We start from the raw sequence: 26,232 nt of genomic DNA, 5'->3' as shown, positions 1-26,232 counted from the left end.
AAAACCAAGAGAGATTTACCTGAGAGCATGTAAAAGTAAAGTCTGGATTGGATGCCATCAGCTGTACTGCGGTTACCCAGCTTCGAGCACATTTTCTTATGGTTTCTTTATATGGCCACAGCCATGCTGTAACAGAATTTCAGAAAAAAATGTATGTAATTGCACAGAACAGCTCACAACAAAATTTTCAAGCAGTGTGTATAAGACGACAATGATGGTCCTGCTCTATAGGAACGAGTAACACAATTCCTGCCTGCAAAGTATAGAAAAGGTTATAGATATGTGGGGTTGATTTACTAAAACTGGAGAGCACACAATCTGGTGCAGCTGTGTATGGTAGCCAATCAGCTTCTAACTTCAGCTTGTTCAATTAGGCACCTTTCACACTGGGGCGGCGTCAGCGGTAAAACAGCGATATTTTTAGCGCCGCTTTACCATCGTTTTAGCGGCAGTATTCGGCCGCTATCGGGGCGGTTTTACCCCCCTGTTGGCGGCCGAGAAAGGGTTAAATCCACCACAAAGCACTGCTGCAGCAGGGCTATGCCGGCGGTATAGCTGCGCTGCCCCATTGATTTCAATGGGCAGGAGCAGTGAAGGAGCGGTGTATACACCACTCCTTCACCGCTCCAAAGATGCTGCTAGCAGGACTTTTTTACCGTCCTGCCAGCGCACCGCTCCAGTGTGAAAGCCCTCGGGTCTTTCACATTGGAGACACAGCAGCAACTCTTTCAGGGCGCTCTGCAGGCGCTATTTTTAGCGCTGTAGCGCCTGGAAAGCGCCCCAGTGTGAAAGGGGTCTTAAGCTTTGACAAACCTGGAAGCCGATTGGTTTCTATGCAGAGCTACACAAGATTTTACACTCCCCAGGTTTAGTAAATCAACCCCATAGAGCAGGGATATGCAATTAGCGGACCTCCAGCTGTTGCAGAACTACAACTCCCATGAGGCATAGCAAGACTCTGACATCCGTAAGCATGACACCCAGAGGCAGAGGCATGATGGGACTTGTAGTTTTGCAACAGCTGGAGGTCCGCTAATTGCATATCCCTGCCATAGAGTCTTCGGGTATATTTGGAGCAACCACTTATTTTCATCCTTCAATGAAGGAAATATAAAGATCTGCAGCAATGTAAGTCAATGTTATGAGAACAGAAATCACCTAAAGAATCAGATATTTTAACAAATCATACAAAGTGCTAAAACCAATTAGAACTACATTACCAAACTAGGCAAATCTGACTACTAGATGAATCTGCATATGGCTGCACAGCTGTCACTTTTTCGCTGGATACCAATTCTTTTTTCCCCCCTCTCCCTGCATTTTACATCACATTCAGGATGATACATTCATATTAGAACATCTGTTCTTTTGCACATTAGGCCCATCTTGGGGTTTGCTATGAATTCGCCCCATATGGCTCAGCTTCTAATCCAGCGAGTTCTTTGTATGCTAGGATATTTAATAAGGTCTTCACCAATTCTCCAAATACTGACTTATCTCTTAAGAAGCAAGCCATAGTACAATTACTTCATATGGGGGTCAATACATTAATAGATAAATACCCCATACATTTTTGAGTTAAAATAACACATGATGTATTTATCACAAAAAAAAAAAAAAGAAGTGTTATTTACAGAATGCCTTAAATATTTATGTTTTGCGACACATTTGCCACCTTTCATGGGGGAGCGGGTACCTGGTTTTGACAGGCACCCGCTCCCACTTCCTGCTCCCCGCAGTAGGGAACCGACTGTGAAGCCTAGAACTTAGCCTAGATGGCAGCGGCAGCACCCGAAAGCCAATTGAAAAAAAAAAAATCAGCTCCGGTGGATTCCTGGACAGGTAAGTGTCCTAATATTAATTAATAATATCCCAATATTAAAAGTCAGCAACTACATTTGTAGCTGCTGACTTTTAATTTTTTTCTAAAGGAGCCTGGAGCTCCACTTTAAATTTTGCTTTATTTTTGGCCTTGTTTAATCATTTTTATTTTGCTTGCCAAGAACTCCTCCAGTGAGAGTAGGAGGGGGGGGAGCGAAGGGAAAGGAAACACAGATTCTGGTGGTAGGGGACTCGATTCTTAGGACAGAGAGGGAAATCTGTAACAAAGACCTGAAGCGCCAAACTGTATGTTGTCTACCAGGTGCTCGGGTTCGGCACATCACGGATCTGGTGGACAGATTACGGGGAGGGGCTGGGGAAGACCCGGCTGTCATGGTGCACGTTGGCACCAATGACAAAGTCAGAGGCAGATGGAGTGTCCTGAAGAACAATTTTAGGGACTTGGGAGCTAAACTGAGGAAAAGGACCTCCAAGGTAGTGTTCTCAGGAATACTACAGGTACCTTGAGCCACACCAGAAAGGCAGAGGGAGATTAGGGAAGTAAACAAGTGGCTGAGGAGCTGGTGTAGTAAGGAGAGGTTTGGTTTACTGGAGGACTGGGCCGACTTCTCAGTGCGGATGATACTAAGCTAAGCAGGGCAATAACTTCTCCGCAGGATGTGGAAACCTTGTAAAAAGATCTGAACAAATTAATGGGGTGGGCGACTACATGGCAAATGAGGTTTAATGTAGAAAAATTTGAAAAAAACCTCTGGGGGAATCTAGAATAGAAAAAGGACCTGGGGGTCCTAGTAGATGATAGGCTCAGCAATGGCATGCAATGCCAAGCTGCAACTAACAAGGCAAACAGAATATTGGCATGCATTAAAAAGGGGATCAACTCCAGAGATAAAACGATAATTCTCCCGCTCTACAAGACTCTGGTCCAGCCGCACCTAGAGTATGCTTTCCAGTTCTGGGCACCAGTCTTCAGGAAGGATGTACTGGAATTGGAGCAAGTACAAAGAAGGGCAACAAAGCTAATAAAGGGTCTGGAGGATATTAGTTATGAGGAAAGGTTGCGAGCACTGAACTTATTCTCTCTGGAGAAGAGACGCTTGAGAGGGGATATGATTTCAATGTACAAATACTGTACTGGTGACCCCACAATAGGGATATAAATTTTTCGCAGAAGGGAGTTTAACAAGACTCGTGGCCACTCATTACAATCAGAAGAAAAAAGAGGTTTAACCACTTCCGGACCGCCTACTGTCCTTATACGTCAGTACTTTGAAGAGGCGTATTGTGGTTATGGCAGCAGCTAGCTGCCATAACCACGGTATCCTCTTCTTCAGCGGGTGGTCGGCTTCAAGATAAAAGTGGTCTCTGTGGCAGATTTGCAAGATCACTTTTATCAGTGGTGGGAGAGGGCCCCCCCCCCCCCCCTCGCCCGCTTCACTCTGGTGCCCTCCGGCACTTACCGGAGCCATTGGCAGCGGCGGAGGCAATTGGATCCTTTCCCTAGCTTGACATGGAGGGGAAGATGGCCCCCACCCGTCTCCATATCATTGCAGGGGGCAGGCGATGTCAAAACGTCACTTCCGCTCATAGCTCTTAAAAGATTGATTTTTTTTTTTTTTGTATTTTTTAAAATGACAACATTTTTTTTTTTTTTGTTTTCTTATTGCATTATAGTGTAAATATGAGATCTGAGGTCTTTTTGATCCCAGATCTCATATTTAGGAGGTCCTGTCATGTTTGTTTTCCTATTACAAGGGATGTTTACATTCCTTGTAATAGGAAAAAAAAGTGACAATTTTTTTTTTTTTTTTTTAAACTGTAAAAATAAAAAAGGTAAAATAAATAAGAAAAAAAAAAAAATTCAAACGCGACCCATCAAAACGAGCTCACGTGCAGAAGCGAACGCATACGTGAGTAGCGCCCACATATGAAAACGGTGTTCAAACCACACATGTGAGGTATCGTTGGGATCGGTAGAGTGAAAGCAATAATTCTAGACCTCCTCTAACTCAAAACATGCAACTTGTAGAATTTTTTAAACTTTGCCTATGGAGATTTTTAAGGGTAAAAGTTTGTCGCCATTCCACGAGCGGGTGCAATTTTGAAGTGTGACATGTTGGGTATCAATTTACTCAGCGTAACGTTATATTTCACAATAGAAATTGGGCTAACTTTACTGTTGTCTTATTTTTTAATTAAAAAAAAAACTATTTTTTTCCCAAAAAAAGTGCGCTTGTAAGACTGCTGCAAAAATACGGTGTGACAGAAAGTATTGCAATGACCGCCATTTTATTCTCTAGGATGTTAGAAAAAAAATGTATAATGTTTGGGGGTTCCGAGTAATTGTCTAGCAAAAAAACTTTTTAACTTGTAAACAACAAATCTCAGAAAGAGTTTCGGTCCTTAAATGGTTAACCTTAAACTGCATAGAGGGTTCTTTACTGTAAGAGCGGCAAGGATGTGGAATTCCCTTCCACAGGCGGTGGTCTCAGCGGGGAGCATCGATAGTTTCAAAAAACTATTAGATAAGCACCTGAATGACCGCAACATACAGGGATATACAATGTAATACTGACATATAATCACACACATAGGTTGGACTTGATGGACTTGTGTCTTTTTTCAACCTCACCTACTATGTAACAAGGCATCAGAGGAAATAATAAATGATGTACACTTTACATTTACCGGCCAGTGCAGAGTTCCCCTCATTGGTATTTTGTACTTCGCTAAATCACCGACTGCCTACAGGCAGGCGATAAATACTAAATGTTTGTGTTCTTTAGTGAAATTAATGATTTATCTTTTGTTTTTTTCTGCAGTATTTATCTCACATTGGATATTTTACTTTAATGAATTGACTCTCTTATTATCTCATGCGATATTTCCAAAATAAGGGTCATGTTACCTTCATATCATAGAGCTGCACAATTAATCGTCAAGAATCGTTATCGTGATTAATTGTCAAGAATCGTTATTGCGATCTTGACTAAAGTGTTTCACAGCCTTCAAAAGAAAGGAAGAGAAAAACCGGGCAGAAACAAAACATTCTTTATCAGTTGAACTTATATGTAAGTATAAACATTGTAACAATTTGTCAATGGAATAGACTTCCTGTGTAAGTGAAAAAAGTTTAACCACTTAAACACTAAACCTTTTTCTGACATTTGTTGGTTTCAAGTTAAAATCATTTTTTTTTTTGCTAGAAAATTACTTAGAACCCCCAAACATATATATTTTTTAGTAGACACCATAGAGAATAAAATGGTGGTTGTTGCAATATTTTATGGCACACTGTATTTACACAGCGGTCTTTCAAATGCAATTTTAAAAAATGAATTAAAGTAAAATCTAACCAGTAAAGTTAGCCCATTTTTTTTTTTTTTTGTATAATGTGAAAGATTTTATGTCGCGAGAATTGTGAGAGAATCGTGATCTTTTTATTCTAAGCAAAAAAAAATCATGATTCTCATTTTGGCCAGAATCGTGCAGCTCTATCATATCGTATGCTTTTAGTGAATTGACCTCATGGTGTTTTAAAACATTTAAAATGTACTTGTAAATATCGGCACTATACTAAACCAGCATCAGGGCCATAACATCTACTTTCTCAGGTCGGCCCCAGAAAATGAAAGTTCAGGTTGTTCTACTATGTGGACTGTGTCCAAAGCTGCTATGGTCACACGGGGGTCCTCACCTCACACGGGGGTCCTCACCTTCCTCTTTTTACCCCGCCATACCAGCCACAAAGTTGGATGGGTGGCCTCAAGAGCCAACAGAAAAGTGTAGAAAGGGAAGAATACAACACAGCCAGGAAAACTTGAAGCGGGTTTAATAAAGCAAGTTGTATTGTTTCAGGATTCTGAGTCCAGTGCACAGGTATAGGCACTAGCAGGTGCCTGTATGATCATCCCATTGCTGGTTTAGTATGACACTAGAGCCCACAGGTTTGATTTAAAATCATGTTGTCTACCATTCTCCATTGTAAAAAATAAAAATACACAATACATAATGCCAACTCTGCAAATGACATTTCGATACTACCTCCGCTTTCCCACTACATGATTCTATAGAGTAAACATTATTTCAAAGTGCAATCTATATCCTATAATCAATAAAATACATAAAAATCATATAAATATATAGAATCTGCAGTAAATATTAGGTAAGAACAAATTACTAAAAATAAAAAATAAAGTGTTCCATACAATGTCCAATATAAAAACGTGTAAGAAAAAAAATCCAGTGCAAAAAAGGAAATAAAATGAGAAATAAAAAATATCCAACATAGAGCAAAACAATCCAATGGATTCCAAAGTTTTTACAGAGCCATATGTCTGATGATCAGGATATTATGATGAGAGACTCGATGGACTCATTCATAGAAATATACTTGTTATAACCAGGCCTGTCATATAATAATAGTTACCTGAATCGATGTGGCAGTGTCCCATGGCGTGAATAATGTGCTGACTGTCTCCATTCTTTTGGCTAAAAAATGTGGAAGCCAATTTGGCAACAGCAGGAAAGGTACCAGGGTCATTTACATCACACAGGTTCACCATTTGGTTGGCCACATAGAGAGCTTGATAGCTTCTTTGGTTATCTTCACCAATCAGCTAGGAAAAATGCATCAGGAAGAAATTCATGTTATGCTTGAATTTTACATAAATATAAGGCGACATATTACAGTTGGTAATTATCAAAATAAAGTGGTAAAGGAAGTAATCTAAGTATAGTTTAAAGTGGTTCTAAAGGTAGAAGTTTTTTTTATCTTAATGCATTCTACACATTAAGATAAAAAAGCTTGTGTGTGCAGCTGCCCCCCTCAGCCCCCCTAATACTTACCTGAGGTCCATCTAGATCCAGCGATGTCGCACCAGAGACTCGGCTGTCCGGTCACCCCTCCGCATTGGCAGTGAGCCAATGAAGAGAGAAAGGGGGCGGGGCACAGAGACAGAGGGAGCTGTGACTCGGCTTGGGTGCCCACATAGCAAGCTGCTTGCTGTGGGGGCACTCAACAGGAGGGGAGGGGCCAGGAGCACTGAAGAGGGACCCAAGAATAGGAGGATCTGGGCTGCTCTGTGCAAAACCATTACACAGAGCAGGTAAGCATAACATGTTTGTTATTTTTAATAAATAAAAAAAACGAGATTTTAGCATCACTTTAAATAATGATCAGTAGGCACACATATTTAATGGAATGAGTAAGAGGTTGAAGGTAAGGCAAATCATCACAAAATGACAGAGTGGTTGTAAAGAATGAAGGGTTTTTTTTTAGCTTAAAGAGGGTGTAACCCTAAAAAAAAAAAAAAAAAAATCCTGCTCCTGTCCCTTAACCACTTCCATACCGGGCATTTTCACCCCCTTCCTGCCCAGGCGAATTTTCAGCTTTCAGCGCTGTCACATTTTGAATGAAAATTGTGTGGTCATGCGATGTTGTACCCAGATTAATTTTGATCATTTTTTCCCCACAAATAGAGCTTTCTTTTGGTGGTATTTGATCACCTCTGTGGTTTTTATTTTTTGTGCTATAAACAAAAAAGAGGGACAATTTTGGAAAAAAAAAAAAAAAAAAAAAAAAAAAAAACACAATATGTATTACTTTTTGCTATAATAAATATCCCAATTTTAAAAAAAAATTCCTCAGTTTAGGCCGATATGTATTCTATATATTTTTGGTAAAAAAAAAAAAAAAAAAAAAAAAAGCAATAAGCGTATACTGATTGGATTGCGCAAAAGTTATAGCATCTACAAAATAGGGGATAGAATTATACCATTTTTATTATATTTTTCTTTTTACTAGTAATAGCGGCGATCTGCGATTTTTATCGTGACTGCGATATTGCGTGGCCATATCGGACACTTTTGACACTATTTTGGGACATTTATATAGCGATCCATGCTATAAAATGCATTGAGTACTGTATAAATGTGACTGGCAGGGAAGGGGTTAACACTAGGTGGTGATCAAAGGGTTAACTGTGTGTCCTAAGGAGTGATTCTAACTGTAGGGGGAGGGGACACACAAGGGGAGGAGACCGATCGGTGTTCCTCTGTAATGGGAACACACGGATTGGTCTCCTCTCACCTGACACACACAGATCCACATCCCTGCTCTGTGACGAGCAATCGCGGCTGCCGGGCACGTGCATCGGGTCCCAAGTGATGCGGCGGGCGCCACAATGCAGGGAATCCCAGGACGTCATATGATGTCCGCCCGGAGGGACGAAGGGTTCCTGTGGGCGTCATATGACTATACAGTGGTAGAGAAGTGGTTAAAGGCACGAGTTATAGCATACAGGCAGTCCCCAATTTACAAACACAATAGGGACTGTAGGTTTGTTCTTAAGTGGAATTTGTGTGTAAGTCGGAACTGTGCATCCTTATGTGCAACTTCAGCCTGTGCAGAGATGTTGGATGTTCCGGGTGCTTCTGGGCATGCAGTTATGTTATCTGGGGCCCTTCTGGCCATACAGTACATGTAGTACTGCAGTGTGGGATGCAAGATAGCTGCTCGGAGGTATCCAGGACCAGCGTAGAGCACAAGCGGTCAGCATTGAGGTCTGTTCGTAAGTAGAAGTCGTTCGTAACTCGGGGACTGCCTGTAGTGCTTTTGTCTTGTCAATTGTCCCTTTCTATCTTCCACAGTACCTGGCTGATCCTGCCTTGTCTTGTCTTCCCCTGTGAGCTGACCATGATTATCATGGCTGCTGAACCATGAAACCATGAGGTCAGTTTACATGCCTCCGTTATTCCAGCTCTCTCCTGTGCTTCTCTGCATCTCCCCCTCCCCTTCTTCCTGTCTCTTCCATAGTCTGCAGTCTGTGTGTCTGTCTTCTCCCCGCCCACAACATTTTATTAAGCAATAAAAGTACAGTTTGAAATACATATGTATGTGTTGTGTAACAATGAAATTATACCTGAGGTGTTCCTGTCCTGCTTTAGTTTGATTTAATTTTTTTTTTTTTTTTTTAACCACTTCCCACCCGGCCTATAGCAGAATGAAAGCCGGGCGGTGGTTCTGTTATCCTCTCAGGGAAACAAGCTGGCGTGCAGCGCGGCGAACACTGGTGTGGTGTGTCAGTCAACTCCGATCTAGGTAAAGAGCCTCTGACGGAGGCTCTTTACCACGTGATCAGCTGTGTCCAATCACAGCTGATCACTGTGTAAACATTAAAAGCCGTGTATCGGTTTTTCCTCTATCGCATCATACAGACGCGAGTAGAGAAGAGATGATCAGCTGCTCTCCTGACGGTGGGGGTCTGCACTGATTGATTGCCCACCCAGGACCATCAGGGATGCCCACCAGGGATGCCAATCAGTGCTTATCAGTAATGCCTGCCAGTGCCATCTATCGGTGTCCATCAGTGCCACCCATCCGTGCCACCTATCAGTGCCACCTATCAGTGCCCATCATCAGTGCCGCCTTATCAATGCAGCCTAATCAGTGCCTATCCGTGAAGGAGAAAATTTACTTATTAACAAAACTTTATAACAGAAACAAAGTAAAACTTTTTTTTTTCAACTTTTTTGGTCTTTTTTTTTTATTTGTAAAATAAAAAACCCAGTGGTGATCAAATACCACCAAAAGAAAGCTCTATTTGTGGGAACAAAATAATAAAACATTTTTTTGGGTACAGTGTTGCATGATCGTGCAATTGTCATTTAAAAAGTGACAGCGCTGAAAATTGGCTTGGGTAGGAACGGGGGGAAAGTGCCCGGTATTGAAGTGGTTACACATGTGACCGGCATGGTGCCAATGAGCACAGATTCCTCTTCTGACGTATTCTCCAAACGTCAGATGGGAATCTCAGCTCCTCCAACTTGGCTCCCTTAGATCGGAAGGAAGAGCGGAGGGCAGACACGTAACTGCATATCAGTGGGCTGAAAAAAGGGATTTACCATTATAATAAAAAAACAAGACGTCATCGGTGCATGCGCTCTGAAAAAAACGTCTCGACAGTGCCATTCTATCAGGGCTCGTGCCATGACTGGCGGGAGTGACGTCATCGCGGCTCTAGTCAATCACAGCGCCGGAGCCCGCAAACCAGAGAGTAACTCCAGTGAAAGATGTCGGCCGCAGGAGGGGAGTGTGGGCGGCACTGCAGGGCATTGTTTTAAGGTAAGTATTTTGTTTTTTCTGAAGTTTATAACATCTTTAATGCATTCTCTGCCCTCTATTGTCAGCTCCCCCAATCCTCCCTTATCCAAATACTTACCTGAGCCCAATCTCAATCCAGTGCTGCTCTCTCTCCCGCATCACTGGACTCTGTGTTAGCCATTGGGTCCCACTGCAGTCAATCACATCCAGTGACAAGGGAGCAGAGGCGGGCCAAGCCACATGTGAGACTCTCCCCTACCTCTCATAATGCAGAGATGAGTGTCTGAGCAGCCAATTGGCAGGGCCCAGCACTGTTATATGGGGACAGCAAGAGAGTCCACAGCCTGTTCTGTATTTGGAGATTACACAGGGCTTCTTTTCTTTGCTTTAGTAGGCAGACAGAGTGGGGGAGATATGAGAGGAAGGCATGTATTAGCAATGTGTATGGGTGTGTAAACCTGTTGCTTTGCCGGCATGCTAAAGCCGAGTAAACCACTCACTGCTGTGATTATAAACATATATTTATTTTTTCACAATTTCCATCTTATATTTCCTATAGAATTGAAAAAAAAACGTCCTGCAGACTTTACTTACCCTGGCCATATCATAGAGAATTTCAAAATCCAGAAGTAGTTCTTCTACATTGCGGTTGTAAACAGCAAGTTCAGCTTTCTGTAGAGTAAATGTCTTGTTTGGATCAACCGGTCCAATCATCCCTCCCTGACCAGCTCCAAATAAACCATTGCAAGCCATCTCAATGTAGAGGGTCATGCTGATAACATAAGAAGAAAGCTCAAAAATGAGAAAAAAAAAAAAAAAAAACTCACAAGATTATATGACAGATGATAAAGATCTAAGGAACAGATGGGCCTTCAGGTTAAAGTGATAGTACTAAAAAGATGCTGTTAGCCCACAGCCACCAATCAGATTCAAGATGGATACACACTATACAATTTTCTGTAGATCTTTTCCGTTAGATTTACCAAAACCATATAATATGAGGTCAAACCTTAAGATTTTCAATTTGTATGCAATCAGGCAGGCCCTTGCACTACATGGTTTTGGTAAATCTAAAGGAAATCAGACAACAAAAGTTGTATAGTGTGTGTGTGTGTACGGGGTCTAAGTGCCGATATCCACAGCAGATTTGAATGTGATTGCTGGCTCTGGGAAAATAACTATAGTTGTTTGTACCAACACTTTGATGAATGACGGCCATGGGAAAGCATTCAAACAAAATTGATAAATATAACATGGCAGCAGTGTCATAAAATAAAGTATATATAATAAAGTGCAGAGCATGAAAAGTGATGATCAATTTATTGATTAAAATTGCACTTCTGAAAATGCAGAGCATAAAACAGCTCTGTGTACAAACAAGCTCTATGATGCCCACATCAAAGATGGCGGACGCTCATCACACATATGTGGGCACGGACGTACGTCCTGGCTCCACCCAACGTGTTTCATCAGATGTGAAGTCATTAGGGGATTAGGATGTACAGCCTTCACCACACTCTTAAATACAGAAACCGTAAAATAAAGTATCAGCAGTCATGATGGAAATCATTTGTAATGGAAAAGCCAAGTAGAGAGCATGAAGAAGGAAATAACTTTGCCAAATTGAATGTGACGTGAACGCCAAAAGATCTATCTCATGCAAACAGATTTGGAAGACTCAATGCCACAAACTGGGGCATGTCAGCGATATGGTATTCACAGGATGGCTTCTAAAGACCTTGGGGTTAATTTACTAAAACTAAAGAGTGTAAAATCTGGTGCAGCTGTGCATGGTAGCCAATCAGCTTCTAACTTCAGCTTGTTCAATTAAGCTTGGACAATAAAACGTGGATGCTGATTGGTTTCTATACACAGCTGCACCAGATTTTGCACTCTCCAGTTTTAGGAAAGCAACCCCAATGTACTATCTCTCCCTTTTATGCCGGCCATATATGAATGGAAATTTGGCAGATTCAGCACTGACCAGACAAAGCTTGATCAAATTATCGGCACTGTTCTCGTACAGAAGTCAATCTAACGCTCGATCAGAGCCGCATGTTAGATCCTGAACTGCTGATCTGTGTATTCTGATGGTGGAGAAGTCTCCCTGCTGTCAAAATACAATAGTTCAGAGGAAGGATTGGATGGGGATGTGTGGATTGGGGAATCGGGTCATTTTTTTTCGTTGAACCTGCTGCTTGAATGAAAAACCAGACACATCTATGGACTGCATTAGTGTTACAAAAAAGAATTAGGATAGCCTGAGGTAAGCCTAGGCTCTCCAGGATAGCGGAATGCTGGAAGTTTCAGGCTTTGGCTTACAGGGCATGCTATGAGGATATATAAACAGCAGAGATACCCAAAGTATAATATTCATTGGTAGGTCTTGAAATCAGAACTGGGGGAACTTGGTGAGGGTTCAAAAGTTTATGCAAAACTGTAGCAGAATAGGTAGTCATACATACTTCAATTGTTTTTATCCAATCGATGTGCAATTCAAACAAAACAATCAAATCTGCAAACAATCGAATAGCCATAACTTTGCTTTGGATTGATTTAGACTCGTTTTCTATCTGGTTTCATCAAAACTGAGTGACTCTTTTTGAGCAGAAAATTGTCATTTGTTTTGCATGAATTAGGCAGCACTGAGAAACTTTGTTGATGATCGTATTTCAATGATCAGTTTATGAGATTACTTGGTAGAAACAGAGAAGTGACTGATAACTTACGATTATAGGTTACAAAGAAATCTTAACTATCAAAAATCACTGTGTATAGCATATCATTTAAATGGGTTGCTGACTACAGAACGATTATTCCTATTGGACAAGAACACTTGTGAAAAAAAGTAAACAATTTATCAAAGTGCGTATGGTCACCAAATGCGATACAGAATTTGAGGACTGCCAGTGGCAGGTGCTAGAAGGAATAAATCACTTAAAAAGGTTTGTTAACCCACGTCTTACTTTATATAATCTGCTCAGACTTCTAAGGATATGCCCCCCTATGTGTGTGTCGTATAAGAAATAAAAAAAAAAAAAAAAGCTGTATATACCTTATTTGTGAGCGCTGATAAGCGGTTATGGGACGTGCCGTCTCTCTCCTCTCTCCGTAGTGGAATGGGAGGGGCCGAAACTCCCCCGCTGACATTAGTCAGCGCTCACAAATAAGGCATATATAGCTTTTTTTTTTTAATACAACACACACACACGGGGGGACATATCTTTAGAAGAAAGAACAGATTATTTAAAGCAAGACATGTTATTACAGCAGCAGGGGGGGGGGGGGGCGCGCATCCTGGCACTGAAGCCGACAGGCAGGGGGTGGGGGACAGGGAAGAGACAGCAGAGCTGCGGATGACGGAGGCAATTAAACTTACCACGGTGTCAGGGCTCAGCAGCCATGATACACCTTGGTCAGTTTACCTAGGGGAGGGCAGAAACTGTCAGAATCAGCTAGGTATTTCAGGTGTTACAGGGGGCAAATGACACAGCACAAGCACCGTGCTATATAACATGCTTTAAAGGAGCAGGATCCATTTTTTTTTTTGCTTTTTGGGTTAACAAATGCTTTAATCTTTAGAGCAGAAGTGTGCGCCGGTGACTAGCTTGCACAGGAAAAATTAATTGACTGGATGTTAAGCCCCTGGAGACTGAAGTGTTAGCCATCTTGGAATGGGATTAAAAGAAATGCATGCTACCAATTCACAGGAATGTACGTTGGTGTTTAAGTTCATGGTTAGATTTTTGAAGAAAGCAGTAGTTGTGATCTGTGCAGCAATACATGAGGCTAGACCTTGCAGGTGGTTGAAGCCACAGACTTATGGCACCATTTAAGATAGAACACTGTTCTAATTTAATAAACAATACATGGAGCAAAATACAGTAACCCATAGCAACCAGATTTCTAAAGCTAGACTGGTATGATATGGTTTTATATTGATTGCCTTGTGTTTCTGCCTTTGTCTCTTGCACTCTTTATAAGCCCCCTTTCATTTTAATCTTTGCACTATTCGTTTATTGGAGCATGGTCAACATGTTTGCTCAGTGTTAAGTACAAAGTGCAGAAACTCACAGCTATAAACTAGATATATTTTTACTGAAGCCATGATCTTGACCTGCTGCTGTGATTACTGCACTTTGAACCTTGCTCTGCATACTGGATAACAGAATAAGTTCCTAGATATGAATCTGCAAATGTAGCCAGTGCATCAACTGCAATACTGGATCAGTATGGACAGGAGATGCATGTGGAAACTGGTGATACTATAGGGCAGAGGTCTCCAAACTTTTTAGCCCGAGAGCCACATTGTAGATTTTTTTAATATTTGCGGGCCGAAAAAATGTGTTATTTATAAATAAATTCATAAAAATTTAAATAATCTTGTGAGAGCCTTTCCGCACGTCTGTGTCCCCGTCAGAGCCTTTCCGCACGTCTGTGTCCCCTACCCCGATTACACCCCCAGATACCCCCCAATCTGATAACATCCCCTCCCCCGGATACCCCCCAGCCTGATCACCACCACTCCAGATACCTCTAGTCTGATCACACCCCCCATATCTCTCCACTCTGATTACCCCCCCCCCTCCCCTCATACCTTTCCCCTAAGACACCCCTCCACCATCTCACACACACACACACACACACACACACACACACACCTTTGGGTATTCCAGTCCTGCAGACAGTTCCTCCCAGTCCTGCGGCTCCTCCTCCAGATGATGTCAGTGGAGGAATCTGCAGCACACCAGGGTCGGTTAGCTGTCACTGGGGCAGGCACAACAATACCTCCATCCAAATCTCTGGTGGCGATGGCAGCTGCACAGAGCGGGGAACCTCCTCCAACCCAACCTCCTCCTCTGCTGCCACTCCCCCAGCCTGACTACAGCAAACACAGCCAGCCCACACATCTGCGCTGCCCGACAGCAGGGCCCTGACTCCTCCCTGAAAGCATGCAAAACCACCCACCGCTCCGTCTTCCTCTGCCTCATTGGATCCGCTCTGACAGCGACACACATACATCGTCCCGCCTGCCTTCTGCTCTGTCCCGCTGCCTAAAGCGCACGGGAGCATTGGACCAAACAGTCTCTGCAGTCTCTGAATGAGCTGCGGGCCGAATAGAACATCCAAGTGGGCCGGATGTGGCCCACGGTCCGGGGTTTGGAGACCACTGCTATAGGGCAATGATGGAGAACCTTGGCACCCCAGATGTTTTGGAACTACATTTTCCATCATGCTCAACTACACTGCAGAGCGCATGAGCATCATGGGAAATGTACTTCCAAAACAACTGGGGTGCCAAGGTTCGCCATAACAGCTATAGGGGATGCTTGGACAGTACAAAAGGTAGTGATAGAACATAGATGACTGTCTGGCAAACCTGAAATATGTACTGTAGAGTTCTTACCTGTGTGGATCCCCTTCTTTTAAATGTCTGGCCAAAACGTAGCTGTTTTTTTCACCCTCTTTTGTTAAACCCTGCATGAAAAGATCATAATTAGTATTGAAAAGAAAAAAAAAAAGTCAAAAGTTTATTCAGTAATTTTTTGTTTAAATAAAGTAGGTAAGGGTTAGAATCTTTGTTAGGTTTTTATTACTGTATGTGACTGTGATGGGGGGATACATCATATATTTGTCCTGATGACCATTGTCACAGACACTGAAAGTGAGGAAACATCAAGAATTTATTTCTATTTCCTACTCCATCCAAAAAAAAAAAAAAAAAAAAAATCTAAAGATTTTGCGCTAGATATACTTTCAAGGCTGCAACTGTGTGGTCTTTTAAAGTACACCTAATAAGAGAAGAAGAACAGGAAGCCTACATTGCTTACCTCTTCCTTAAAATGCTAGCAGGCTGCAATGTCTGCTTTCACTGCTTCAGAGCCAAATGCCTGATACAAGAATGCAGCTAATGAAACTCAGGGGCCAGTTTGAAAGCAGAATGACAGCCATACAATAAGCATTTTCAGGAGAGGGAAGCAAAGGCAGCCTTCATGTTTCTCTTATGAGAAGTGCAATTTAAATTGATGTAAAGGTTTGGTTTTTATTTTTTAAAATAAATAAAAACGTTCTACTTACCTGCTCCGTGCAATGATTTTGCATAGAGCAGCGCTGATCCTCCTATCCTGGGGTCCCCCGCCAGCGCTCCTGGCGCTCCCCCCCCCCCCCCCCCCCTCGCCGAGTGCTCGATCCCAAGCCGGGCTGCTTGCATCTATTCGGACACACAGCCCGGCTCAGCCCCGCCCCTGACAGGTTTTGAATTGACAGCAGCAGGAGCTAATGGCTGCCACTGTTCTCAGCCAAGCCTCTGAGAACAGGGACCATGGAAAAGAGCAGGCACAGCACTGCAAATCAGCTTCAGGTGAGTATTTGTGTGTGTGTGTGTGTGTGTGTGTGTGTGTGTGTGTGTGTGTGTGTGTGTGTGTGTGTGTGTGTGTGTGTGTGTGTGTGTGTGGGGGGGGGGGGGCGGCTGTGCTACCATTAAAAGTTTTTTTCACCTTAATGCACAGAATGCATTAAACTGGTTGTAAAGGCAAAAGGTTTTTTTTTCATCTTAATCCATTCTATGCATTAAGCTTAAAAGCCTTCTGTGTGCAGCAGGCTCCCTCAGCCACGCTAATACTTACCTGAGCCCCCTCTCTATCCAACATTGTTGTAGGAGTGTCCTGGCTGCCCAGGACTCCCCTCCCCATTGGCTCGGCGCCATTACACAAAATCTAACCTGTCAGATTATAATATATATATATATATATATATATTTTTTTTTTTTAATTTATTATGACTTGTGTTGGTAAATACTTCTTTTTCTTTATTGCTCTTCTTATTAAATGTTTCTCAAACAACTTACATACATAGTTATATACATAACAACAATTATACATAGTTTTGGCGAGTGCTTGAGAAAGTACACTCATATTTAAGGTAGAAGTCAACGCAAATGTTAGCAGCCCTTGCCCTTCTAATGAATAATCAGATTCTCCCTTTCCACCACCTGATTCATGACAATGGGATGGGAATGACAATGGGAAAGGTTGTGGTGAGAGATGACATTCAGAATCTTCACAAAGTGTGAGTAGGAAATATGACGTGTGAGGCTGAATTTACAAAGATTTGGAGCTCATTCACACTATTGCCTTGTGGTAACTCACGCTGCATGTGTTTGTGTAATGCGGTGCCATTTATTCTAACGTGTTGTACTGCCACAGATGGTAACATGCACCTTTTTTAGTGCATTAGGCACATGAACCTGTGTAATAATGCACCGCAATGATGTGAATAGGCCCTAATGGTGAGGATGAGAAGCTTTATTTACTGCCATGAGACTTCATTTTTTTTGGAAAATATAAATATTTATCCTGGTGTGTTAGCTTTGTAAATTGGGCCCATTGTGTATTAGCTCCACACTAATTCTGGTCATTTAATGTAGCAAAAGGGCATCATGACACATGATAAAGGGTTGTGGCACTGTGAGCACTACTTGTTATAAGGAGGTAGTACGAGGATAAATAAACTCAGTAGGAATTTCCATGTGTTCGAGCCTTTTCACACTACATGCGTTTTTCTGCACAAGAACAAGTCACCACTAAGGCACATAGAAAACAGTTGTTTTCTATGTGCCCGTTTTTTAGTACAATAGAGCAGAGAGGTGAGGTATGTAGAATGGCTGCATTTTTCTGCACCTGAAGTCTCCATCTGTCTGTTTCTATGCACATAGAAATGAATGTAAAAATGCAAGGAGTTGCCCCCCACTGCTGCCAAAGAACGGACACTAACCTGTATGCTTAAACATACTATAGATAATTTTCACGTACAGTGTCAACAATCCGTTTAAATACAGTCTGTCAAATAATTTTTATCATGTTGGAAATTTCTGAACATTCCATTCAGGAATAAAACATTGTTTAGAAAGACAACCATTTAGATTAAAAGCAGAATTCGTTAACAGTCATGGAAATTCACACATATTTTGTCCGAGCTTGTGAAAAATCCACTGTGCATGTACAGTTGACAGGTCTTGTGTTTGACTTTTATATATAATAATAATCGTTTACCTGGACTGGCATGCCATCCTTCCAGACCAACCCTTCACCATCACTTTCCCATATTAGATGGACTTCCTGCCCACGCCACTTCTCAGGTATGCTTAGCTGCACTTTGAACCAACAAGTCCACCAACTGCAAGAAAAAGAAGAGAGTTTTTCTTTTTATCTTCAAAGACAAATGCCAGGTGCCAAACAGTCAATAAAAGTAAGAAATGACATAATTTGCATGTGGCATAGTGTAGGCATAGCAATTGAAAAAAAAAATTTTTTTTTGCTCAATAAACAAGCATTTACAAAAGTATTTGCATCACGTAAAGTGTGTTTTTGTGCTGAAAAGTTTTCTGTCCTTCTAGGTTGAGGTTTGTATTCTTTATTTATACATTTTTTTTCAGTACATAAGCAAACAACACCAAAGGAAAACAATACAAACAGGGAAAAAAAACAGAAATGAAAAGATTGGACAAAGTGATCCAATCAGTGAGTAACAAGCATTGTCCTTTAAAGTGCAAATATATTTGGAGGATCACAAATACTCCAAAAAATTAGGAAATCCTTGTAAAAACACAAAGGAGGCCAGGGGTTAATCAGACTACAGTACCAAATAGGTGACATTAAAGGACTGGTGTGAGCAAAAATGGTCTTACCACAAGGGCAAGCGGGATTGCTTAAATTGGATATCCCATGGAACGGTCATAGAAGGTATCCAACATTGTCCATATAGTTACATAGTATACATTGTCCATATATAGTATGCGGAGCAAAGTACTAAAGGAAGAGAAAAAGGAAAAGGGGGCAAAGGAAAGGGGGGGGGTAGGGTGCAACCAGTGGCCCACACTGGCGGCACCCAGCAAAAAGACGCTGTAGTCATTCAATCTCCTGGAGGGTATTAAGAGAAAGGTAAGCAGGCTTTAGCAGATCACCCTCAGCTATACAATGACACTCACTAATTAAGTTGCCAATAAGTGTTTAGACTCATCAGTGCAGGTAAACTCAAACCAGTAGAACAAAGAAAGGGTTTCTGAATTTATAATGCGTATCTTTTATTGAACTTGTGAGGCTTTCCTCTATTGGTGGGTTTTCATACTGCCGGTATGCAGGACCTCACCCCATCACCAGGTGGCGCAATACTGATTTTTTATGGACTGAATCGAAGTGTAATACAGAAGGAAGAACGCAGGTGTTTTGAGGAGCACCTGATCTGAATTTTTGGGTAATATCATGAACAGGTGTTCAGAAATGATTGAGCGCTGGGCAGGACCAAAATATATGTAGTAAATCGCCTGTCTTTTGGCCACATCTCTAACAAGTCCCAGGTACTTTAGAGTACATAGAGTGAAGGAGGGCAGGACTCTGGTACCAGCGAGTAACTATTTTATATCCAGGTTCCTGGTATTTGTTCGATATAGAAGATCTGGAAGACATTGAGAGCACCTTTGTATTTGCCTCTGGTGACGAGGTTGAAGTTTCTTAAACCTTAAAGCTCTTCTTTAAAGATAGAGATGACAATCTTATAATTCTAAATATGTATATGGTATACTCTGGTACTACTACTTTCACAATTTCCATGTAAAAAAACTGTAACTAAAATATACAGCCTTATTTATTAAAGGGGTCTTGATCCAAAAGCCCAATTGATTATTCCTTTATTAGTACTGTAGTCAGAATGCATAAACAGTAATAAATATGGGCTTCATTTTTATAATTAACACTACTAGCAACACAATAGAGAGCCGGACCTCTGTTCAATACAAAGCGCAGTGGGCTAGGTCTCCCGAGGTTCAACACACCTCTTGCCCAGTGCTCCAATCAATACTTCTGCTCAGGGCACATGATCATGAGACTGCTGGAGATCCGGACCGCTGCGCTGAGACCCGGCTCTCTAGTGTCCAGCTAACACATGGTATTTTAATCTTTGCAGTAGCAATTAGGTGTGTTAAAAAATAAAAAAAAGAAGCCCATTAGACTTTAACTGATAAATTCTAAAGAGACCCTGGCGTTAGAAAGGTGCAGTGGTTGCCATTGCTGTTCTCTTTCTAAAATGGGCTCGTTGCTATCATGCTGTAGTATATGAGTGTCAAACGTCTTTAATTCTAATTTTACATCTGTGATTCTCTCATGACAGGCTTTCTTTAAGTTAACTTATTGAAACCAATCAGAATTCATTCTACCAGTCAAACCTGTACTAGTTTGATTTTGGTTTGTTGCTATGTGTTGCTGCACTTAGACTACCTTCACACTGAGGCGGTTTTCAGGTGTTTTAGCGCTAGAAACAGCCTCTAAATAACGCCTAAAAACTGCCTCCCATTCATTTCAGTGTGAATTTTTACACTGGGGCGGTGTGCTTGCGGGACATTAGGAAATGTCCTGCGAGCAGCATCTTTGGGGCGGTCTGGGAGCGCTGTATACATCGCTCCCGAAACGCCATGCCCATTGAAATGAATGGGCAGCGCTTCCAAAGCGTCTGAAAAGCGATTTGGAAGCGCCGCAACACGGGCACTTTTAACCCCTTCTTCAGCCGCTAGCGGGGGTTCAAAGCTCCCTGCTAGTGGCCGAAAAGCGCCGCAAAAACGAGTGGAGCTTTAGCGCTAACAGCCAGGCGCTGCAGTGTGAAAGTAGCCTAAAACCTCGTACACACAGTAAGATTGTTGGCCAACCGATCGTCTGATTTTTGTCAAAAGGGTGTGTGCCAGGATCTTGTCTTGCATACTAACGGTACACAATTATTGTGCCACAAACATGAACGTAGTGATGTACTACGAGGAATTTCAGCTCTTGAGCGCCACCCTTTGGGCACCTTCTGCTAATTTTCTGTTTGGTGAGCATTGATTCCGAGCATGCGTGTTTGTATTTTCGACTTTTGTGTGACGGATTTGTGTACTGACCATACGAAAATCTGACGTCAAACCATTGTCCGCGGAAAATTTACTAGCCCGTCAGCCAAAATTTTTTGGTGGAAAATTGGACAACAATTGTCAAAAGGAGCGTACTAACAGTAAGATTTTAGGACAACAGTCTGTCAACAGACAATCCGCTGCCAACAATGGCATCGTGTGTACGAGGCTTTAGTGTTCGTTCACCTGTACAGAAAAAAAATATAAAAGGTGAACTAACTCCATACACCTGCTCCACTGCTTCTGTCCTTGCTGTACTTACCTCTGGGAAAATTCTGGTTGGTTGCGGCTGTAATGGTCGTTAGTACTGGGCACATGAATAGCTGCCAAATTTATATTAAATTTTGAAGCAAAATTTAGGCTGGACAATAATCTGCATGTTAGCAGTCTTTCCCTGGTAAGTATTCAGAGATATAGAAAACTGTATTTGGGACACAGTCATAACCATAGTGACATCCCAGAAACCACCCATCAGATGCTTAATTGGTCAGACGGCTTCTGTCAACACCCCACTGATACCAGAGAAAAGGGGATTGCCAGGACAGTTTGACAATTCTCATTAACATCAAACCAAGGAACACCTAACAGGACTTTAGAGAGCCACTGTACCGCTTTTGCTTATTTGATGGACTCTGCTGAAACCAGGATTTGCAAGTATTCTCCATTCTCTTTATTTCTTTTTCTGTAAATATTTTATTTGCAGCACTTTGTCCTTTTCATTATTAAACTCCATTTTGAAAAGTGTTAAAATTGTCTCTAAAGCTTTTAATGCAAACGAAAAGACTCCCTACTGTATATGAAACATTTCTGAACATACCTGTCTGTGGTGACAGTCTGTACAGATGTTTATTTTAAAATAAAATAATACATTTTTATAACTGTGGAAGTTCCGACTCTCCAGTAAAAGTCGGTGATGCCAGTTAAAAAGAGTTAATTGCTTAAAGGGGTTGTAAACCTTCGTGTTTTTTCACTTTAATGCATCCTATGCATTAAGGTTAAAAAACTTATGTCATTGATCGCCGGAGATGCGCTTTACCTCTCTGCCCGAGGTTCTCAGGTCATGATTGGATAGATTGAGCCATCAGCTCCCACTGCTGTCAATGAAATCCAATGACACGGGGGCGGGGCTGAGTCTGGCATTCTGTGTCTATGGACGCAAATGCTGGACTTGGGAGCGCACCCACACGGTAACCCCCAGGGAGAGCGCTTCTCCTAGGGGGTATACCGATGCAGGGAGGAGACACGAGCGCCGTTGGGGGACCCCAGAAGATGATGATCGGGGTCACTCTGTGCAAAACGAACTGCACAGTGGAGGCAAATATGATTTTTTTTTGTTTTTTAAATAACAAAGGAGAGTTTACAACCCCTTTAATTAACTAACCCGGTGACAATCACTCTCAGGCTGCTGGCACCTAGATTATGGTCCCATGAACCGGAAAATCTTTGTGCAGGGTGCAGCCGAGATTGGCATTGTTACCTAAGTGACAGTGCAGTGTGAGATTGCCCAGTCCTTTGTCACAAGTTGGTGAGGAGGGCAGGGATCTGATAACCGCTTTCGTCACACTGCTTTCATAGTGATTCGCTCTGGGAAAGAGGAAAGAGGAAAGAGGAAAGAGGAAAGAGGAAAGAGGAAAGAGGAAAGAGGAAAGAGGAAAGAGGAAAAAAAAAAAAAAAAAAGAAGAGGAAAAAAAAAAAAAAAAAGAGGAAAAAAAAGAGGAAAGAGTTTCAAAACTGCTGGACCGGCTGCGTAGGCACTGACAGCTCCAGCATCCCTGGAGACTGGGGGGGCTGTAATTGCCCGGGTCCTGCTCAGGTTCTGTGTGAGTGGCTTCCTATCTGCATACTGACCATAGGAGGTTACTCACTCAGCAATGCCACCAATCTACAGAAGGCCTTGTATTTTTTTTAATGAATGCAAGTCATTCTCTGATCATAAGAGATGGAGAGCACAATCCCAATGCCCCTCCTCTCCACCTCATCCAATCAGAGAATGCCTTGTATTAACTGAAAAAATACAAGGCATTCTGTGAATGGTGGCAGTGTTAAGTGAGGGAACCCCTTGTGGTCTGTGTGCAGGGGGGAAAGCCCTTTGCACAGAACCCCAGCAGGACCTGGAAGATCACAGCTACCACTGTAGTAGCAGCACCAACTACTACAGGGACCGTCAGCTTCCCCTGTAGCCCCTCGGGTATGAGATATGCATACTTCCAAGCTAGACTATTGAAAGAATGCAGTACACATGATTCCTGGAATTTAGAATGACACGATCCAGTTCAGTTTTATAACTGACTCAATTAAAAAATACCAGCATTTTACAGTGTTTATGATACTCACGTTGGTCCAAAGGTCTGTCCAACCTGAGCTGGTTGAAAGTCTTTCTTCAAAGCATGTTCATATGAGATCCGTTCCTCTGTTAAAAAGCAGGAGAGGGAATCTACAGGACACCTCGCGCCAAACAACCTACACAGAGAGCAAGAGGTTGGAACTATGAAAATGAATAATTACATTATATTAAAAGGATTCATTTTATTTAACCTCCCTGGCGTTATTCCCGAGTGTGGCTCGGGGTTACATTTCAGTACCATTAGCGCTAACCCCGAGCCACACTCGGGATTGCATCTCAGGATCCTGGTCCAGTTACTTACCTTGTCACCAGGATTCTGAAATGTCCCCCTGCTGTGTCCTCCACCTGATGCTTCTGTGTGCTGGGCTCCATTACCTGCGAGCGTCGCAACGCACGGGGGCGGAGCCCGACGGCAAATTCATAACACACATATAGTACACTGTAATCTTACAAATTACATTACTGTATCAAATCATTTCACATCCCTTTTGTCCCTAAGGCTGCTTTCACACTGAGGCGCTTTACAGGCGCTATAGCACCTAGCGCCTGCATAGCGCCTGTAAAGCGCGTCTCACTCCAGTGTGAAAGCCCGAGTGCGTTCACACTGGAGTAGTGCACTGGCAGGACGCCAAAAAATTCCTGCAAGCCGCATCTTTGAGGCGCTATAGGAGCGGTGTATACACCGCCCCTAAAGCACCCCTGCCTATTGAAATCAATGGGCAGCGCCGCCGAAGAGCGGGCAGTGCCACTGCAGCGCCGATTTACAGGCGCATTTAACTGTAACTGCTAAAAACCTTATCAGCAGCATATAGCAGTCCTGTGACTTCTATTAGTGTCTGGTTAAGGTTTGTAGGAGGAGTTTTCATTCTCCTCTGACTGTCCTATGAGGCTACAGAAACCCTGACCCTCTGTCTGCACTATGCTGATTGGCCCTGTGCCGATCACATGCACTCAAGAAAAAAAAAACCAAACTCTTTAGCAATACACACCAAATTGAGCATGTGCAGAGTGCCCCCCAAGGCTCTGTAATCAGGAAGTGGATTGGGAACAGTGGAAGAAGGGGAGGATCAGAGAAGACAGGATCAAACAGCTTTTTTTTTTTTTTTTTTTTTTTTTTTTTTTTTTTTTTTTTTTTTTACACAATTTGCAGGATTAACCCCTTAGGTTCCACAGTGAGTATAACAAGCATGCTTTACTGCATATACAGACTGATCCTTTTATTGTTCTGAGTTTAGTAACACTTTAAGGTTAGGGGTGAATTAATTTATTTTGTTTGGCTAGGGGTTAGGGTTAAAGCGGGGTTCCACTCAAATTTTTAACCTAATCTCACCCTCTTCAGTTAATTGCATAGATGTTCAAATGCCGCACGAAAATTTTTTTAATCGCTGTAATTACCTTTATATTGTACTTTATTGTGGCACTTCCTGTCTCTCCTCCCATGGGAGTAGGCGTGTTTATTGCCTTTCCCCGGCGCCGCACTGCTTCCTGGGAGCTTAGTGTCAGGCTTCCCAAGATTCAGTGCAGAAACAATTACCATGCGTGTGAACAAGCTGTGAATGAACAGAATTCACCGCATCCAGGAAATCAATGCTTGTGGGCTTCACATGCCCACAAGCAAGATGGAAACAGCCAGCATCACAATTTTTAAGTTATTCTTTAGTACAAAAACAGACAGAGGCGGAAATATACACCCAAACTGTGAGTATTATTTTGGGGTTAGCAAAGTGTCTCAATGACCTAAAAAAAAAAAAAAAAAAAAAAAAGAAGAAGGAAGAAGGATTGGTCGCCGGACTCCCGCTTTAATATGAGGGCTGAGGTTAGGGTTTTTATTTTATTTGCTATTTATTTATGCATTTTATTAATTTCATTTACAATTGCATTTGAGCAGAAAAACGCTCAAAAACACGTAACAAAAAACATTAAAATTCTCAAATCAAGCGTTTTAATGCATTTCTACAGACCAAAAAAAACGTTTTAGCCACTTCAGCCCCGGAAGATTTTCCCCCTTAATGACCAGACCATTTTTTGCTATAACGGCACTGCGTCACTTTAACTGACCATTGCACGGTCTTGTGACGTTGTACCCAAACAACATTGACGTCCTTTGTATCACTCAAATAGAGCTTTCTTTTGGTGGGTATTTGATCACCTCTGCGGTTTTTATTTTTTGCACTATAAACTAAAAAAAAAAAAAAAAAAAGCGACAATTTTGAAAAAAAAACAATATTTTTTACTTTTTGCTATAATAAATATCCCCAATTTTTTTTTTCAAAAACACATTTCCTAATTTATTATTAGTTTAGGCCAATATGTATTCTTCTACGTATTTTTTGGTAAAAGCGTATATTGATTGGTTTGCGCAAAGTTATAGCGTCTGCAAAATAGGGGATAGATCTTTTATTTTTTTAACATATTTTTTTTCCTAGTAATGGCGGTGATCTTAGCCCTTTTAGGTCTGGTACGGAAGCCCACGCTACAATAAAAAATAAAAAAATGAAAAAAGCTGGTTGTTAAACCGGAGTTCCACTCTAAAGTGGAACTTCCGCTTTAAGGACTCCTGACATGCCACATTTGGCATGTCATTTTTTGGGGTGGGAGTGGGTACCTAGTTCTGACAGCAGAAGTTTTCCTCTCCCCCTTCCTCCTGCAATCTTCTGGGACACGTCACAGGTCCCAGAAGATTGCCCAGCCATTCAGGACGCGCAGCGCGACTCGCACATGTGCAGTGGGCACCCGGCTGTGAATCCGCAAGCTGTCACAGCCGGGTGCCCACACTTGTGATGCGGCGCCTGAGAGAACTGAGGCTTCGGGCGGGCCACATCGCTGAACCGTGGGACAGGTGAGTGGCCTGTTTACTAAAAGTCATGAGCTACACGTTTTGTAGCTGCTGACTCTTAATAAATCACAAAAAATGGCTAAAACTCCCATTTAAGGAGTGGGCCAGGAAGCCAAAAAACAAAAAACAAACAAAAAAAAAACAAAAAAAAACAAAACACACAACACATTGCT

At 42.1% G+C, this 26,232-nt stretch overlaps 1 protein-coding gene across 1 annotated transcript in view; it reads right to left on the bottom strand.

The window, feature by feature from the left end:
• The window catches only part of MAN2C1 (mannosidase alpha class 2C member 1), a 112,101-nt gene that overhangs the window by 81,145 nt on the left and 4,724 nt on the right, over window positions 1-26,232 (bottom strand). The window contains exons 2-7 of the mRNA XM_073618926.1: window positions 23,214-23,339; window positions 17,998-18,121; window positions 15,354-15,424; window positions 10,541-10,718; window positions 6,272-6,461; window positions 20-126 (exon numbers count right to left, since the gene is read on the bottom strand). Of these exons, the coding sequence (XP_073475027.1) occupies window positions 20-126; window positions 6,272-6,461; window positions 10,541-10,718; window positions 15,354-15,424; window positions 17,998-18,121; window positions 23,214-23,339 (796 nt within the window). The remainder of the gene's footprint in view (window positions 1-19; window positions 127-6,271; window positions 6,462-10,540; window positions 10,719-15,353; window positions 15,425-17,997; window positions 18,122-23,213; window positions 23,340-26,232) is intronic.

This window comes from Aquarana catesbeiana, linkage group LG03 (genome assembly GCF_042186555.1).
Source record: "Aquarana catesbeiana isolate 2022-GZ linkage group LG03, ASM4218655v1, whole genome shotgun sequence".
NCBI lineage: Eukaryota > Metazoa > Chordata > Amphibia > Anura > Ranidae > Aquarana > Aquarana catesbeiana.
The sequence above is the reverse complement of the archived record's forward strand: the minus strand, read 5'-3'. Positions and strand labels throughout refer to the sequence as shown.